An 18753-nucleotide genomic window follows, 5' to 3' on the forward strand; every position below is an offset into this window, starting at 1 on the left:
GGTACCAATGGCATAGGCAGAAAAAGAGAGGAGGTCCTGAAGAAAGATTACAGGGAGCTAGGAAGAAGGTTGAGAAGCAGGACCTCTAGGGCAGTAATCTCAGGATTACTGCCTGTGCCACGTGCTAATGGAAGTAAGAATAGCAGGATCAGGCAGATGAATGTGTGGCTGAGTGACTGGTGCAGGGGGCAGAGCTTCAAATTCTTGGATCATTGGGACCTTTTTTGGGACAGGTATGACCTATTCACAAAGGATGGGTTACACCTGAACTCCAAGGGGTCCAATATCCTAGCGGGAATGTTTAATATAGCTGTTGGGGAGGGTTTAAACTAATTTGGCAGGGGGAAGGAAACCAGGATGTTAGGACAGAGGAAGAGGTATATAGGAACAAGTCCAAGACAGTGTGCAGTGAAGATGGTAAAAAGGACAGGCAGGTGAAAAGACAGGATAATTTGCTGAACAATAGAAATACAGCGAAATCGGTAGCAGATACTGGTCTAAATGTACTGTACTTAAATGCACGTAGCATTAGGAATAAAGTGGATGACCTAGCTACAGATTAAAAAATATGACATTGTGGCAATCACCGAGTCATGGCTTAATGACAGATGTGATTGGGAACTGAATGTCCAGGGGTACACAGTGTATAGGAAAGATAGGCAGGTAGGCAGAGGGGGTGGTGTGGCCCTGATGGTTAGTAATGACATAAAATCAATAGAGAGAAGGGACATAGCGTCAGAAGAAGTGGAATCCTTATGGGTGGAGCTAAGAAATGGCAAGGGTAAAAGGACAATAATAACAGTAATATACAGGCCCCCAAACAGCAGCCGGGATGTGGACTATAAGTTCCAGCTAGAAACAGAAAAAGCGTGTCAGAGGGACGTCGTCAAGATAATTATGGGGGCTTTCAACATGAAGGTGGATTGGGAAAGCCAGGAAGGCAGTAGATCTCAGGAGAGCGAGTTTGTGGAGTGTCTACGGAATGGCTTTTTGGAGCAACTTTTTGATGAGCCCACCAGGGGATCGGCTGTTTTGGATTGGGTGCTGTGTAATGAACCTGAGGTGATTAGGTAAAGGAACCATTAGGAACAAGCGATCACAATATGGTTGAGTTCAGTTTCAAATGTGAGAAGGAGAAGCTGATATCAGGTGTGTCGATATTTCATTGGAACAAAGGAAATTACAGTGGGTATGAGAGAGGAACTGGCCCAAACTGATTGGAAGAGTAAGCTAGTTGCAGGGACGGCAGAGCAGAAATGGATGGAATTTCTACAAGAAATAAGGAAAATGCAGGATAGGTAATATTCCAAGAAAAAATGTTACGCATGGAAAAATGGCACAAATGTGGATAACGAGAGAGGTGAAGGCTAAAATAAAAGCAAAAGGGAGGGCATACAAGGAAGCAAAAATTAGTGGGAAAACAGAAGACTGGGAAACTTTTAAAAACTTACAGAAAGAAACTAAGAAGGTCGTTAGGAAAGAAAAGATGAATTATGAAAGGAAGTTGGCAGATAACATTCAAAAAGACACTAAGAGTATTTTTAAATATATGAAGAGTAAAAGAGAGACACGGCCCAATTGAAAACAGTGCGGGAGATTATAATGGATAACAGAGAGATGGCAGAGGAACTAAATGAGTATTTTGCGTCGATCATCACTGTGGAAGACATCAGCAATATACCTAATAGTCAGGGGTCTCAGGGGATAGAACTGAGTTCAATCAAGATTACTAGAGGGAAGCTAAATGGACTAAAGACAGATAAGTCTCCCGGACTGGATGAGATGCACCCCCAGGTTCTAAAGGAGGTGGCTTTAGTGATTGCGGAGGCATTGGTGATGATTTTCCAGGAATCAATAGACTCCGACATGGTTCCGGAGGACTGGAGGGTCGCAAATGTAGTTCCGCTGTATACGAAAGGTGGGAGGCAGCTTAAGGGAAATTACAGACCTATTAGTCTGACATCGGTGGTGGGAAAGTTATTGGAATCTATCCTCAAGGATGATGTTATGGAATACCCAGAGGTGCAAGGCAAGATAGGTCCAAGCCAGCATGGTTTTGAGAAGGGAAGATCCTGCTTGACCAACCTATTGGAGTTTTTTGAGGAAATCTCAGGTAGGGTGGATAAGGGGGAGGCTGTGGATGTTGTGTATTTAGACTTTCAAAAGGCCTTCGACAAGGTGCCGCACAAGAGACTGATTAATATGATGAGAGGTCATGGAATTACAGGTAGGACAGTAGAATGGGTGGAGCACTGGCTGGTTGGCAGAAAGCAAAGGGTGGGAATAAAGGGATCCTGTTCTGGTTGGCTGCCGGTTACTGGTGGTCCGCTGGGGTCAGTGTTGGGGCCGCTTCTTTTTACTTTGTACATCAATGATTTGGATGATGGAGTAAATGGTTTTGTGGCTAAGTTTGCAGACGACACCAAGATAGGTGGAGGAGTAGGGAGTATTGAACAAACAGGAAGGTTGCAGAGAGACATAGATAGTTTAGGAGAATGGGCAAGGAAATGCCAGATGAGATTCAATGTTGAGAGATGTGCCATTGCACACTTTGGAAACAGAAATAAACGGGCAGATTATTATCTAGAAGGGGAGAAAATTCGAAGTGCAGAAGTACAAAGGGACTTGGGGGTACTCGTGCAGGATACCCTCAAGGTTAACCACCAGGTCGGATCGGCAGTAAGGAAAGCGAATGCTATGTCGGCATTCATTTCGAGAGGTATAATGTATAAAAGTAGGGAAGTGTTGATGAGGCTCTATGGGGCACTGGTAAGGCCTCATTTGGAATACTGTGTGCAGTTTTGGGCCCCATATCTTACGAAGGATGTACTAATGTTGGAGAGGGTTCAGAAGAGATGAGGATGATTCCCGGAATGAAAGGGCTTACATATGATGAGCGTTTATCGGCTCTTGGACTGTACTCACTGGAGTACAGAAGAATGAGAGGGGACCTCATAGAAACATTTAGAATGTTGAAAGGACTGGACAGAGTAGATGTGGCCAAGCTGTTTCCCTTGGTGGGTTAGTCCAGGACTAGAGGGCACAGTCTTAGAATTAGAGGGTACCGGTTTAAAACAGAGATGAGGAGAAATTTCTTTAGCCAGAGGGTAGTGAATTTATGGAATTCATTGCCACGTACAGCAGTGGAGGCCCGATCATTGGAGGCGTTTAAGGAGGAGATAGATGGGTATCTAATTAGTCAAGGTATCAAGGGATATGGGGATAAGGCCGGAAATTGGGGCTAGATAGGAATAGTGTTAGTTTAGCTCATGGAGCAGACTCGATGGGCCGAATGGCCTACTTCTGCTCCTTTGTCTTGTGAACTTGTGATAATTTGTTAATGTAAACTTAATTAACATATCTTTGTCATGTCTCTAATGTACTGTGTTGCTGCCGCAAAATACTAATTTTCATGGCATTTATACTCTCTCTATGCCTATAACAATAAACTTGGTTGTTGAGTGTTCCCGTGTCATTCCACTGAACGAGTCCATGTCAATATCACAGCCGCTTGTCTCACAGGAGGCCATTTGGCCCACTGAATTGCTACTGGCCGAGAGGTGGACAAAGACCCTAATCCTACCTTCCTCCTGTTGCCCTGCAGACAAGGATCTTCAAGAAGTTGTCCAGCTTCCTTCTAACTGAAGCAAGGGCTCCCACCTTCACCACCCTTTCCGGCAGCATCCCAAACTCTCACCCCTCACTTCGTGAAGTAATATTTTCCATAACTCCCTACCAAACAGCTTACTGCTGCCAAGATGTTTCTGTGTAAAATACGTGGGCATAAGGAATTAATGTAGATGGGCAGAACCATCGGCCTGCTGGAGCAAAGGGCCTGTGTCTGTGCTGTACAACCCTAAGACATGTACAGACAGAGACTTAAACACACGAGCACATTGTTTTTTACCACAAATTTGCACAGTCAAATAGGCATGCACTTTCAAAGGCACATGGCAAGATTTGCAGAGTGGGCTATACCTGAATTCACTGGGTGTCATGGATCCATTAGTCAAGACGATTTTGCACAGATAAAGAGCCTAAATCAGGGCACAAGATGATGAAAGAGTTAAGTCACAGGCCAAGTTAATTTTCACCCCATCTGTACGCACAATATGGAGTCAAAAGTCCCTTAGAATTTACACTAATACACAAGTACGTGCGCACGCGTGCACGCACACACACACATTATATTCAGATGACCAACAGGACCGGTTTGTTGGTTGAGTGAAGCAGACTGTACCCATGTGTTACAGAGGGTTGTGTTCCTAGAAAACCGTCGATGTTGCAGTTTTCTGTAACGTGAACCCTTTAATCCCCATTGAATCCCATGTTATGTGGGGATGCATTTCTGGGGGAAGTTTATCTTGCACAGGTGCCTGGTCTGTAAGCAAGGGAATTCTGATGGTATTGATGGCAGAAGAGAAAGGGTTGTTGTTTTAATTAACTAGAAAGGGGTGTTACCATGTTTGTACAAGCATCAATAGAAGAGGTTGACTTGTCAGTTTCCAGAGCAAATTCCTGAAGTGGCCTCCCGCTGTGAACCCACAGCCTGCCATCCTTGGTAAACTAGTTCTGTTCTCTGTACACATTCTGTGTTTGCTTATTTATTTTACTTAAATTCTGTAAGTGAATTTTTATTCCCGACCTCAAACTTTTGGCAGTGCTTTGTGAACCCTGTAAATTTGTGTTACCCGAACTGCAGTAACACGGGGGCATCCCTGCATCTCTGACCCTCTCGCTCTCCGCTGCCCTCTCCTTGAGCAGTGAGGCAAGATTACCCACATCTACCCACTGTAGAACTCAGGGGAAGGTGGTTGGGTGGGTAAGGTTCAACATCTCGTCCAACGGTCAGCATTCCCTCAGCGACTGTACTGATGGAGGGGACGGAGAGCAGAGGTCTGTCCCACAGCCCAGCGAGAGGCACTGACAGATCGGGCTTCTGGTACAGGCAGGTCAGTGGCGGGGGGTGGGGAGGAGCTGGAGGCCTTCTGTTGGGAGCAGGGGGAGGTTGGTGGGTCTGACAGAGGAGGGTGTCGGCGGAGGGACCACTCACCTGGCCCTGGTTCCACGGTTTCTCCGTCAGGTTCTGCAGGTTCCTGACGTCGGCGGTCCGGAAGGCTTGGAGGGGGAGTTCCTTCACCAACAACCCAGACAGCGACTCGAGGGCAGTCGTGCTGTTCACCCCTTGCAGGATCTGTGTGGGGGAAACGAAGCAGGGTTCGAATGCCACAGCAGGCCGCTCAGCCCACCTGAACGATGCTAGCATTTCACCTGTATTTCCTCGTCTAAACCTCCACGCGTGACTCCCCCCGCCCATCTCCGTCTCCCTCCCAGCCTCCCCTCAGAGCACTGATACAGATCACTCCCCCCTCTCCTCTCAGTTCTTCTCCCACCCCAGTCCTAGAGGTGACTTTTGGAGAGTTCAGGTGCCTCTGAGAGTTGGGAGGTGGAGGATCAGGGGAGCGACCCCAGAAGGGCTGCAGGAAGGTGGAGGAATGTGCAGGAGCAGACAGGGAGAGTAAAAGGTAAGGCACCGGTTTGTTCTCCCTCGGACAAAACCGACTTTCAATCCAGGGGATCAATGAGATAGTAAATTGAAAGGATTAGAGATGGCAGGGCAGGCTGTGTATCTTTAGGTCTGGGGTCTTCTGGAGTCACTGAGCAGGGTCACTGACCGAAATTGTTCTTCTCCACCTGATAGGTCAGTGTGGAGGGAGCTTCACCCTGTGTCTGACCCCGGGAGAGCGTGATGGGACAGTGCAGAGGGAGCTTCACTCTGTGTCTGACCCCAGAAGTGTGTGATGGGACGGTGTGGAGGGAGCTTCACTCTGTCTGACCCCGGGAGTGTGTGATGGGACAGTGCGGAGGGAGCTTCACTCTGTGTCTGACCCCAGGAGTGTGTGATGGGACGGCGTGGAGGGAGCTTCACTCTGTCTGACCACGGGAGTGTGTGATGGGACGGTGTGGAGGGAACTTTACTCTGTGTCTGACTCCAATGTCCCATCCCTGGATTGGGCAAGTAAATGGAGCTCAGCTGGGATGTTTGTGAATGATGAGACACACGCAGGGGACTGAGTGCCTGCTCCTACTGCCAGTGCTCCTGCTCTGGGAGCTGTGATTTATTGATGACTTGCACTGAGAACTGGCTGTGAATGTTTCTGCTGTTACCGTTGTCACGATGGTCCTCCTCTGGAAGGGCGACATTTCTCTGGCCTCCTCCTCCAGCCCCGCCTTGGCTGCCTGCAGAAGCTGCTCACCACTCACATTGCGAAGCACTTTGCTATTCAGCCCCCTCACCAGGCTTCCCATCTTCACCAGATCCGAGCTCGAGGAGACCTGTGGGAGAGGCGGGGAGCAGCACAGAGGGAAGGAACATGATCAGCGAGGATTACAAAGACCTTGCAGCCCAGACACAGGCACCCGGTCTCTCTACTGCCTGCTGGAGTTTCTTGCACCCTCCCACCCCTTGTTCTATGCCTCAGGTGTTCTCCAGCCTCCCCTGAATCCATCCCTACAAGTCCCCTCCAATACTCCCAGTGGGAGTGAGCTCCACATTCCCAACCCTCCCCTGAATTACTGTCCTCCATTGATGGCTCCCTCACAAGTGGAAACATCTTCACTATCGTCATCATAAGACAGGGCATTGAGCATAGAATTTAGGATATTATGTTGCGGTTGTACATCAGTGAGGCTGCATTTGGAGAATTGTCTTCAGTTTTGGTCACCCCCATAAAGGAAAGATGCCATGAGGTTGGAACAAGTGCAGAGGAGATCTACGAGGATATTGCTGGGACTCGAGGGTCTGAGTTATGGCGAGAGGTTGAGCAGGTTGGGACTTCTGCTTTGGAGCGTAGGAGAATGAGTGGTGATCTTCTGTATAAAATCATGAGGGACGCATGTAAGGTGAATACACTCGGTCTTTTCCCAGGGTTGGGGAATCAAGAACCAGAGAGCACAGGTTTAAGAGGAGAAGGGAGAGATTTCATAGGAACCTGAGGGGCAACTTTTTCACCCAGAGGCTGGTGAGTGTATGGAATGAGCTGCCAGAGGAAGTGGGTGAGGCAGGTACAAGTATCATTTAAGAAGCACTTGGACAGTTACATGGAGGGGCGGGACTTGGAGGGAGATGGGCCAAACACAGGAAATTGGGACTAGCTGGGTGGGCACCGTGGTCAGCATGGATTGGTTGGACCGAAGGGCCTGTATCCATTCTGTATTGCTCTGTGACTCTCTGACCTCTTCAGGCAGTGCATTCCAGGTATCAACCACCCTGCGCAACAAAACTTTCCCCTCGGATCCCCTTTCAAAGTCCTCCCTCTCACCATAAACCAATCCCACTTGTTTCTGATACCTCCACCGTGGGAGAAAGAATTTGAGCATTACCCTATCCACGCCTCACATAACCCTGTATCCGTCGGGCCAGCCCTCAGCCTCCTTTGCTCCAGGGGAAACAGAGCCAGCCTGTCTGATCTCTCCCCATAACTAAAGTCCTCCGTTCCAGGCACCACCCTGGTGAATCCCCTCTGCACCCTCTCCAGTGTGGTGACCAGAACTGCACGCAGTACTACCCAGTGTCCATCCTAGACTCTTCCCTTGCCTTTCTGGACCTCTCTGCCTCCAGGGGATGGGTTAATGACAAACACCGACATGGGCCCACAGCCACCCTGAGTATACGTGCTCCCACCCTGTAAGGACCCCATCCTGTCTCCCAGTTCCTCCGTCTCCACGACATTTGCTCTGATGACTGGTCTTTCCACAATGGTGCATCTGAGGCGGCTTCCCCTTGACTACAGTAGAGCCCTTGACCGCATCTCACCTACTTCCTGAACCTGTCCATGTTCTATCAAATTCAGCAACTTCAGGTAACTTGTTTGCTCTGATGAATCAGGATGACCTAGGTCCGTCCATCTGTAACATTGGCTGAGTTTTCCTCTCTGACCCACACAGCCCGACCTGTTGGCCAGTTCCTACAGCTTGTTTGCAGCTTTTCTCTTCCGTCATGTCCCCTCTAACTGTCCTTGCTCCCCTCTCAACCGAGTTTATCAGCAACGTATCACCGCAGCAACTCCCCCTACCAGAGACACCCCCTCTAGCCCATCCCTCCCTCCCCACCCTCCCTGCCACAGTAAACTAACTTGTTTCTCTCATTCCCACTTCAGCAAAGGATCCTTGGACTGAAACGTTAACCGTTCCTCTCTCCATAGATGCTGCCTGACCTGCTGAGTGTTTCCTGCATTTTGTTCCAGTGTCCTGCACTATTGTTGACTTTTATTCAAATGGATGATGTGATCACTGTTATTTTGGGAGCTTTCTGTGTGCTGACTGGCTTAACAGTACATCATTCCAGCCTCGCTCCCCTCTGCTACCTGGCACCACCTGCCTGTCACACCCCCTCCTCAGTCCTCCACCCACATCACACTCGTCTCTCACCACTCCCCTTTCCCTCCCTATACCAGCCATCTCCCCCTCCACTACCCGCCCTGATGCAGGGTTTCGACCCCAGACGTCGACAATTCCTTTCCTCCCACGGACGCTGCTCGACCCACTGAGTCCCTCAGGCAGACTATGTGTTGCTCGTTGATTGTCGGGAGTCCAGAAGGGGGTCTTGATCAGCTGGGTGAGTGGGCCAAAGATGGTCAAATGGCATAAGTGCGAAGTGTTGCATTTCAGGAAGTCCAACCAGGGTAGGATGTACACAGTGAACGGTGGGGCCCTGGGGAGTGATGCGGCACAGACTGATCTAGGAGTACAAGTGCATAGCTTCCTGAAACCGAAGCCGCCAGGTAACGTTGCAGCTCCGTAAAACCCTGGTCAGACCACACCTGGAGTATTGTGCTCAGTTGTGGAAGCTTCAGAGAGGGTGCAGAGGAGATTCACCAGGGTGCTGCCTGGATTGGAGAGCACGTCTTATGAGGATAGGTTGAGTGAGCTAGGGCTTTTCTCTTTGGAGAGGAGGATGAGAGGTGACTTGATAGAGGTGTACAAGATGATAAGAGGCATAGATCGAGTGGACAAAGACTTTTTCCCAGGGTGAAAATGGCTAACATGAGGGGGTGTAATTTTAAGGTGATTGGAGGTAAGTTTTTTTTTACAGAGAGTGGTGGGTGCATGGAACACAGTGCAGGTGGAGGCAGATACATTAGGGACATTTAAGAGACTCTTAGATAGGCACATGAATGATAGAGAAATGAAGGGCTATGTGGGAGGGAATGGTTAGATTGATCTTAGAGTAGGTTAAAATGTTGGCGCAACATCGTGGGCTGAAGGGCCTGTACTGTGCTGTAGTGTTCCAGGTTCTATGAAAGTGACGTCACAGGGAGACAGGGTGGTGAAGAAGGCATTTGGCACATTGGACTTCATCAGTCAGGGCACTGAGTACAGGAGATGGGACATCAAGTTGCAGTTGTACAAGACATTGGTGAAGCTGCAACTGGAGTACTGTGCACAGTTCTGGAGACTCTGTTATTGGAAAGACATCATTAAACTGGAAAGAGCGCAAGGAAGATTTACGAGAATGTTGCCAGGACTCGAGGGACCGAGTTACAGGGAGAGGTTGGGCAGACTGGGACTTTATTCCTTGGAGTGAAGGGGACTGTGGGGTGACCTTATAGAGGTGTATAAAATCATGAGGGGTATAGATAGGGTGAGTGCACACAGTCTTTTTCCCAGGGAAGGGGAACTAAAAACTAGAAGGCATAGGTTTAAGGTGGGAGGTGAAAGATTTAAAGGGGACCTGAGGGGTAACTTCTTCACACAGAGGGTGGTGCATCTATCAGAGGAAGTGGGTGGGGCAGGTACAATAACAACATTCAAAACACATTTGGCTGAGTACACAGCTAACAATATGATCGGACAACGTGATGGGAGATCAGGTGCCTGTGTTGGGGACTGCGGTTGGATTTAAATGTCATTGTTCCTGTTCTGCTCGCAGGATGGAAACGGTTCTTCAGGTTTTGCAAGTCAAAACCCGGGAGGCCCACATGGTGACCAGGATGTTTGAAGTGAAGAATCTCGTCTTTGTTCTGATGCTGTGGGGACTGTGTTCAGGTAATGGGTCATTGATGCAGAAACAACAGAGCCAGGGGCGAGAGGGTTAGAGTGAGGGGTGGGGAGAAGAGGGAGAGAGGTAGAGGGAGAGTAAGAAAGGGGCAGAGTGAGAGAGGAGGAAAAGAACGGGAGAGGAAAAGAGAGAGAAAGGATGAGAGAGAGAGGGGAAGGTGTGGGGGAAGAGTAGGGTGAACACACACAGTCTTTTCCCCAGGGAAAGGGGAACTAGAAACTGGAGGGCAAAGGTTTACATTCAGAGGGCAAAGATTTAACAGGGACCCGAGGTGCAACTTCTTCACGCAGAGGGTGGTGGGTGTGTGGAACGAGCTGCCCGAGGAAGTGGGAGAGGTGGGCACAGTGACAGCATTTAAAAGTCACTTGGACAGGTCCATGGATAGGAAAGGTTTAGAGGGATGTGGGCCAAACGCGGGCAAATGGGACTGGCTTAGATGGGAACCTCGGATGGCATGGATGAGTTGGGCCGAAGGGCCTGTTTCCATGCTGTGCGACTCTGTCAGTCAAAGATCGGCCTATGGAAACGCCTGCCCTTCTCTCAAACCAGCCCCTCCTCGCGGTGTGATCTGCAGCCAGGGGGTGAACCACCAGTCTGTCACCCTGCCACTTCCCCCTCTCACCTGACCTCCACCCCGGAGGAACTTGTTAATCAGCATCTTGGACTGTCGCTTTGACCAGCCCTTCCCCTGGCTCAGGTTGCTGATGATGTCAGGGATGTCCCGGTCGCTGATGTTGGCGATCTGCCTGCTGGAGAGCGCAGATGCAGAAGGTCCCATCTTTTGCAGGAATTCTTTGTCCAGCGGCTGCTTTTTGGCCAAGTCCTTGAATACTTTAGCGAGGTTCTGTAGCATAAGGTGGTTACCAAAAAGCAATGTCAGGGAACTCATCGGGACTATCGTCCCTCTTCGCTGGTCATACCCACAGACATCATTTGGACCACAACTGTCAACCCAGACACAGCGGTAACCCAACTGTCAGCCCTCAACCCATCCGAACTCCCAATACAACCCAGATCTCCAGCCAACCATGGATCTTAACCTTCAAGCCAATCCCAGCTCTCATATCATTCGAGGACAACCTCTCAGCCCAAACCCAGCCTCAGCTCTAACCCTCCATCCCAACACCTCTCATCCTCACCTGAACCTCAACTCAACCCAATGTCAACCCTCCTCCCCATATCCCAATGCCAGCTGGCCTTGTACCCCCATGTACAAGCCAACTGCAACCAGGAACCCAACAGCCCCAGTTAACGACCCAACCTTGACCAGTAACGTCCAACTCAGACAGTGCCACACTGTCAACCTTGAAGGCGAGCTGTGCTGTTGAAAGGGCAGCACCATGGAGGGAATGCTATACTGACTGAGGGCAGATGTACAGGAGAAGATGGAGTATGGGAGAAAATCTGCAAGTAACACAAAAAACAGACAGAACTCTTTGTTGTTAAAGTAACCATTGGTCCCTTGGAGGAAGAGACTGGGAAATAGAGAGATGGCAGACAGTGTAAGTAATTATTTTGGATCACATTGGAAGACATCACAGTAATAATAGATAATCAAGGGGCAAAGGGGAGGGAGGAATTTAAGATAACCTCTATGATTCAGCACCAGACAAATGAATGGGGTTAAAGGCAGACAAGTCCCCCAGACCTGGATCTTCCATACAAGAGTGTTGAAGGAAACGGTTGTGGAGGTAGTGGATGTAATCGACTAAAATTCCCTGGACTCTGGAGATGTTCCAGAGGATTGGAAACCACAAATATAATGCAATTGTTCAAGCAAAGGGGGTAAAAGGATACAGGGACCTATAATCCAGCTTTAATTTAAGGTGTCATTGGGAAAACACTGAAATACATTAACTAGGGAGGTAAAATGGCAGAACAGTCAGAAAGTTATGACAATCATTGGGAGTTTATGAAAGGGAAATTGCATTTGACAAATTAGGAAGAGTTCTTTGAGGATGTAACAAGTGGTGGATAACGGTGAACCAGTAGGCATGGTATATTTGGATTTACAGAAAACACTCAGTAAGTTGCCACATTAAAGGTTACCGGACAGGATAAGGGTGCATAGGGTCACACTTTGTTATGAACGGGGGAGTAGAGAAAGCAGAGAGCTGAGATACAAGGATCAGTTTTGGACTGGCAATCAGTAAGCAGTGGGGTGCCAGTGATCATTGCCGGGGCCTCAACCACTAACAATCCATATTAGTGAATGGGATGGCACGTTAGTGAGGGACGAGATGCAATAGTCAGAAAGGATATTGGCTCAAAAATCAAAATGTAGAATCAGTCTGGATGGGACCAGCAAAGACAGGAAACATCAGTGGGAGTTGTCTATAAACTTCCAAGGGAAGGGTTAGTCCATAATCTCATTGTGTGGCGTCTTCATAACGCGGAAACTGTTCATTCAGGTGGGAAGTGAAGTAACTCTATCCAAAACCAGGGCCCAAAATTTAAACAAAGGAAATGATGAAGGTATGAGGAGGACATGGTCACCAGTGGTTAAACTGGAAAGCGTGCAGAGAAGGTTTACGAGGATGTTGCCAGGACTCGAGGGCCCGAGTTACAGGGAGAGGTTGGCCAGGCTGGGTCTTCATTCCTTGGAAGGTAGGAGACTGAGGGGCGACCTTATAGAAATGTTTAAAATTATGAGAGGCAGAGATAAGGTGGACGGTAACAGTCTTTTCCCCAGGGTAGGGGAGTCCAAACCTTGGGGGCATAGGTTTAGGGTGAGAGGGGAAAAGATTTAAAGGGACCTGAGGGGCAACTTTTCCATGTAGAGGGTGGTGAGTATATGGAACGAGCTGCCAGAGGAAGCGGGTGAAGCAGGTACAACAGTATCTGGTACACGGAGGGGCAGGGCTTGGAGGGATATGGGCCGAATGCAGGAAATTGGGACGAGCTGGGTGGGCACCCAGGTCGGCATGGACTGGTTGGGTCGAAGGGCCTCTATCCGTGCTGTATTGCTCTGTGACTCTATGAGTGTTACGAGGGATTGAAGAGCTTCATTGGAAGGCACAACACTGACAGGAGTAAACGCAGGAACTACACCAGTTCTACAGGGCGTAAGGGGAAACATGAAGCAACACAAGGAGTGAAGGAGTATGTTAGATCCAAAGGATCCAAAGGATCTAACGTACTCCTGTAAAGTTGTGAGGAAAGTAGCAAGCCTGTAACTGGCAGATGAAACAGAGCAAGAGGTCGGTTCAGAGAGGAAAAGCACAGCATGAGAATAAACTTGCAAGGAACATAAAAGTGGGTTCTGCAGGAATACTGAATGAGGAAGTCACTGAGGGTCCCTTACCATGAGAAATGGGAGTATTTATAACAGGGACAGATTACTTCGGATTATTTGAACAAATCCTTTGGTTCTGCCTTCACTGACACCAGAGACATAAGTGACTCTGAAGAAATGTGAGGAATCAGGAATCAGGGGAATTAAAGGAAGTCAGTCAAAGAAACACTGGAGAGGTTCGTGTCCCGAGAAATGTTCGGCTCTGAGGTTGAGGGGCTGATTGGTTTACTCCTGTTCCTGCTTCTTCTGTTCTTACCTTCTGTGGGAGGGGCGGTGAGGGAGCGCTGCGCTGTGGGAGGGGCGGTGAGGGAGCGCCGCGCTGTGGGAGGGGCGGTGAGGGAGCGCCGCGCTGTGGGAGGGGCGGTGAGGGAGCGCCGCGCTGTGGGAGGGGCGGTGAGGGAGTGCCGCGCTGTGGGAGGGGCGGTGAGGAGGGACCTCCACACTGTGGGAGGGGCAATAATTGACGTAAACCCTTTGGTTGGGTATTACATATCTCGTGGCAACAACCGTACCAATGGGGAAATTCTCCCTAACAGTTCTGGCCCAAAAGCCACTGAGAGCCCCAGAGGGCCCTCCCTCTCTCTGCAACTCTACCCAGCCACAACACTCACCATTACCCAGGGTCTCTCCTTCCTCCACACCTGACCCCAACAACCAGCTGCTCGGCAGTGAGGGCATCGCACGCTCGCATAGACGCAAGTCCCACCTTTCTGTTACAACTCTGCCCTGCCTGGTTGACACCTTCTAAGATTTGCTTTAATTTATTTTCACCTTCTGGGCATTCTTGTTCTTGCAGCTTTTCAGGTAGGTCAAAAGTGCCTCTGCCGTTTCTTTGTCAAGGGACTCTGCTTCGTCATAGAAACAAGCCAACGCTCCCAAGCTGAAAGGCGAGGAAACAAGAAGACATCACAGGCTAATGCCATGTGTGGCCCAGGCTAATTATCTACTTAAACCAGCTCCCAATGTGGTGTCGTTACCAGGAGAAATTAATTGGCACCGGCCCAGCAGGTATCAGTGAGCCTTTGTCTGTGCACCCCACAGCACCCGACCTCCACGTACCCTGCAGACGGCACACGCGCGCTCAGGGGCAAACCTCTCAACATCACAACAACTGAAGGGGCGGTGAGGAGGGAGCACCGCACTGTGGGGGGCACGGTGAGGAGGGAGCACCGCACTGTGGGGGGCACGGTGAGGAGGGAGCACCGCACTGTGGGGGGCACGGTGAGGAGGGAGGGCTATGCTGTTGGGGGGCACGGTGAGGAGGGAGTGCTGCACTGCGGGAGGGGTGGTGAGGAGGGAGGGCCACGCTGTGGGAGGGGCGGTGAGGAGGGAGCATCACACTGTGGGGGGCACGGTGAGAAGGGAGTGCTGCACTGTGGGAGGGGTGGTGAGGAGGGAGGGCTACGCTGTGGGAAGGGCGGTGAGGAGGGAGCGCTGCACTGTGGGAGGGGCAGTGAGGAGACATCAGAAGGTAACTGTACCGCAGTGCCGCAGGGAGTCTGGGCCCTGCGGATGTGGTGAGGGAGTGGAGCTGGTCTTTGCATGTTGCTGGGGCCAGATGCTGAGGCATTTATTCCAGCCCAGCTCAGCCACGTCTTGGGCCCACTGGGAACACAAGCTCTCTCACACCTGCACACAACACACTCGCAAACATGCACGCTCAAATGCACACACACACACTCACAGACATGCATGTGCGCACACACAAGCACATACATGTATGCATACAGATGCACGTACACCCTTGCACACGTGTGCACACATTTGAATACACATGCACACATGTGCACACTCACACTCACATGCACTCTCATGCGCATACACATAGAAGCGCACTTAAACGCGTACGCACACACACTCAGACATGCGCACATGTGCACACTTGTGCATACAACTGCACACAACTGCACATACTCACATGCGGCCACACACACTCACACATGCACTCACACATACGCACAGTCACAAGCACTTACATGCACACGTGCATACTCACGCACACACAAACACACACATACGTGCACACATATACGTGCACACACGTGCACTCAGACACACCCACAGACACATGCGCGCACACACATGTACCCATATGTTCATGTGCACACTCACACAAGCACACACTCATGCATCCACATGCTTGTTCGCATCCACAAATACACACACAATCATGTACACACGTGAAAACATGCGCACACACATGTGCACAACACTCACAGACACACAGACATAGAAACACTCAAACGAATACGCAGAGGACTGGAATGGAGTCGTCAGCCTGGGCAGGGGGCGTTCCCAGTTCCTGCCTCCCACCTGAGAGTGCTGCTGGAGCACAACGGGACCTCCAGAGGTTCTGAACCCCGTCCACCCACCTCGTCCCCCCTCCCCCCCTCCTCCCCTCCGTCCATTCCCCCCACCTCCCCCACCCTCCACTCACCTCCCCTCCTGAGATCTCCCCCCGCCTCCCCACAGCCCCTCCGTCCCCTGGGCCCCGCACACACACGTACCGCGTGATGTTCCTGAGCTGGGCACGGTCGCAGTGCACCTTCAGCAGAGCCAGCAGCCGCTTGCCCTGCTTGGGCTCCATGCCCGGAAGCTTCTGTGGGAAGTCCTCCTCGTAGAAGAGGTCGCAGACCTGAGGAGGTGCAGGGGAGAGCGGAGGTGAGCTGGGTTGATGGGTGAAGGGCTCAGGCAAAAACCAAGCACCAGCATTCGCTCCAGAGCGATGGGACTGAGACTGTACCTGTGTGATACCCTGCTGTCTGCAGCCGGAGCCCCGTGCACGGTTCCCATCTCCCTACCCCTGGGTCAGACCCACACCGGGAGCACCGTGCACAGTTCCCATATCCCTATCCCTGGGTCAGACCCACACCTGGAGCCCTGTGGACGGTTCCGTTCTCTGTATCCGCCCCGGGTCAGACCCACGCACCAGGAGCACCGTGCACGGTTCCCATCTCCATAATGTAAAATGGAGATTTAATACACTCCAAGTAAACCACAGTAGAATCAAAGGGAACAAAACTGAATGGGAGTCATGGTCTACACTGTCCCATCACACACTCCCAGGGTCAGACACAGAAGGAAGCTCCCTCCACACCGTCCCGTCACACACTCCCAGGATCAGACACAGAGTGAAGCTCCCTTCACACCGTCCCATCACACACTCCTAGGGTCAGACACAGGGTGAAGCTCCTTCCACACTGTCCCATCACACACTCCCAGGATCAGACACAGAGTGAAGCTCCTTCCACACCATCCCATCACACACTCCCAGGATCAGACACATAGTGAAGCTCCCTCCACACCGTCCCATCACACACGCCTGGGTTCAGACACAGAGTGAAGCTCCCTCCACACTGTCCCATCACACACTCCCAGGGTCAGACACAGGTTGAAGCTCCCTCTGCGTCGTCCCATCACACACTCCCGGGGTCAGGCACAGGGTGAAGCTCCCTCCACACCATCCCATTGCAGTCAGACACAGAGGGAAGCTCCCTCCACACTGTTTCACACTCTCCCAGGGCAGGAGGTAGGTACTGGATACAGCTCTCTGCTGCAGGTTCTGTGGAAGTCCTCCGGCGGTTTAGAGACAGACACCCCTGCATTCAGAACTACCTGCTGAGGACGGACTCGTGCAAAATCCTCGTCAGGTGCATCGAAGATGAACATTCCCAGCACCTCCAGAGTGTTATTATTCATCTGGAGTTTCTCACAGTTACCTCGAGAGAGCAGAGAGGAACCTTTATAAACTCAGGCACAGTCAGTGCACTCACTCCACTCAGTCCCACCCTCTGAGACCTGGAGTCTTTTCCCTCCTTTCCATATTTAATTATTCCCATTGAGAAAATCCTAGTGACTCCATTTCGACCATGCTCTAAGGCAACACTTTCCAATTACTGTTCTTCACTCTGCAAACAATAAGATTGGAAGCAAAAATAGGAGATCCATAGAGAGAGTGAGGGATCTAGGGGCCAGAGGGGGTTACAGAGATGGGGAGGGGTGTAGGGGCCGGAGGGGGTCACAGAGACGGGGAGGGGTGTAGGGGCCGGAGAAGGTTACAGAGACGGGCAGGGGTGTAGGGGCCAGAGGGGGTCACAGAGACGGGGAGGGATGTAGGGGCCGGAGGGAGTCACAGACACGGGGAGGGGTGTAGGGGCCGGAGAGGGTTACAGAGACAGGCAGGGGTGTAGGGGCCGGAGGGGGGATATAGGGAGAGGTGTAGGCTCTGGTCATTGTCAACAAAGGTGAGAAATATCTTCACTCTACTGGAGGTGAATGGTTGAAGTCCTCTTCCTGGGAAAGTCTCAGTCACTTGAGTACAGAGGTCGCTCAGAGGTCGGCACATATGCAGATATTAAGGGAACCAAGCCATGAACTCGGCACTGAGGTAAAAGATCAACTGTGCATTTTTTTGACTGAGTCACACTGGAGGGGTCCCATCCCCTCCTCAAACCACCTGCGAAGCCTTGTTGAGGAAGGGGAATCGGAAGGCAGTGGTGGGGGTGGTGACGAGATGGGCGAGAGGGTCAAGGGATCAGTCAGATGCAGAGGATGCTGGACTCTCACCTGGTGGGGGCCGGGTCCGCCTGCTGGGTGGAGGGTCTGTCTGCTTCATGGACTGGTGGTCCTTCCCTTCCTGGCACTGAGCTGCCACCAGGCTCCGTCTTGCCCACTGGAAGATTTCCCTTCGAGCGTCATTGCTCAATTCCTGGTACCTCTCACCGAAAAACTCCATCCTGGGGAGGACATCATCTGTCAGTCACAGGCACAGTCCGACAGTCACAGGCACAGTCTGACTGTCACGGGCACAGTCTGACTGTCATGGGCACAGTCCGACTGTCACAGGCACAGGCTGACTCTCACAGGCACAGTCCAATAGTCACAGACACAGTCAGACTGTCACAGACACAGTCCAACAGTCACAGCCACAGTCCGACTGTCACAGGCACAGTCCGACTGTCGCGTGCACAGCCATGGGCACAGTCCGACAGTCACATTCACAGTCCAACTGTCACAGACACAGTCCAACTGTCACGTGCACAGTCTGACAAACACAGGCACAGTCCGACTGTCACAGACACAGTCCGACTGTCATGTGCACAGTCACGGGTACAGCCTAACAGTCACTTGCACAGTCTGACTGTCACAGGCACAGTCCGACTGTCACAGCACAGTCCGACTGTCACGGGCACAGTCTGACTGTCACAGACAAAGTCCGACTGTCACAGACAAAGTCCAACAGTGACTGGGCACAGTCTGACTGTCACAAAGTCTGACAGTGACCGGGCACAGTCTGACAGTTACGGACACAATCTGACAGTCACAGACACAGATCGACAATCACTGGTCACAGTCCGACAGTGACCAGGTACAGTCTGACTGACACAGACACAGATTG

General features: G+C 51.0%; 1 protein-coding gene across 1 annotated transcript in view; it reads right to left on the bottom strand.

The window, feature by feature from the left end:
• LOC127587414 (otoancorin-like) overlaps nt 1–18753 on the bottom strand; it is a 69139-nt gene that overhangs the window by 15870 nt on the left and 34516 nt on the right. Inside the window, exons 23-30 of the mRNA XM_052045711.1 lie at nt 17922–18091; nt 16971–17074; nt 15863–15990; nt 14127–14235; nt 10683–10904; nt 6169–6336; nt 5054–5194; nt 3979–4037 (exon numbers count right to left, since the gene is read on the bottom strand). Coding sequence (XP_051901671.1) covers nt 3979–4037; nt 5054–5194; nt 6169–6336; nt 10683–10904; nt 14127–14235; nt 15863–15990; nt 16971–17074; nt 17922–18091 — 1101 coding nt within the window. The remainder of the gene's footprint in view (nt 1–3978; nt 4038–5053; nt 5195–6168; nt 6337–10682; nt 10905–14126; nt 14236–15862; nt 15991–16970; nt 17075–17921; nt 18092–18753) is intronic.

The sequence above is a fragment of the Pristis pectinata genome, chromosome 40, assembly GCF_009764475.1.
Source record: "Pristis pectinata isolate sPriPec2 chromosome 40, sPriPec2.1.pri, whole genome shotgun sequence".
Classification (NCBI taxonomy): domain Eukaryota; kingdom Metazoa; phylum Chordata; class Chondrichthyes; order Rhinopristiformes; family Pristidae; genus Pristis; species Pristis pectinata.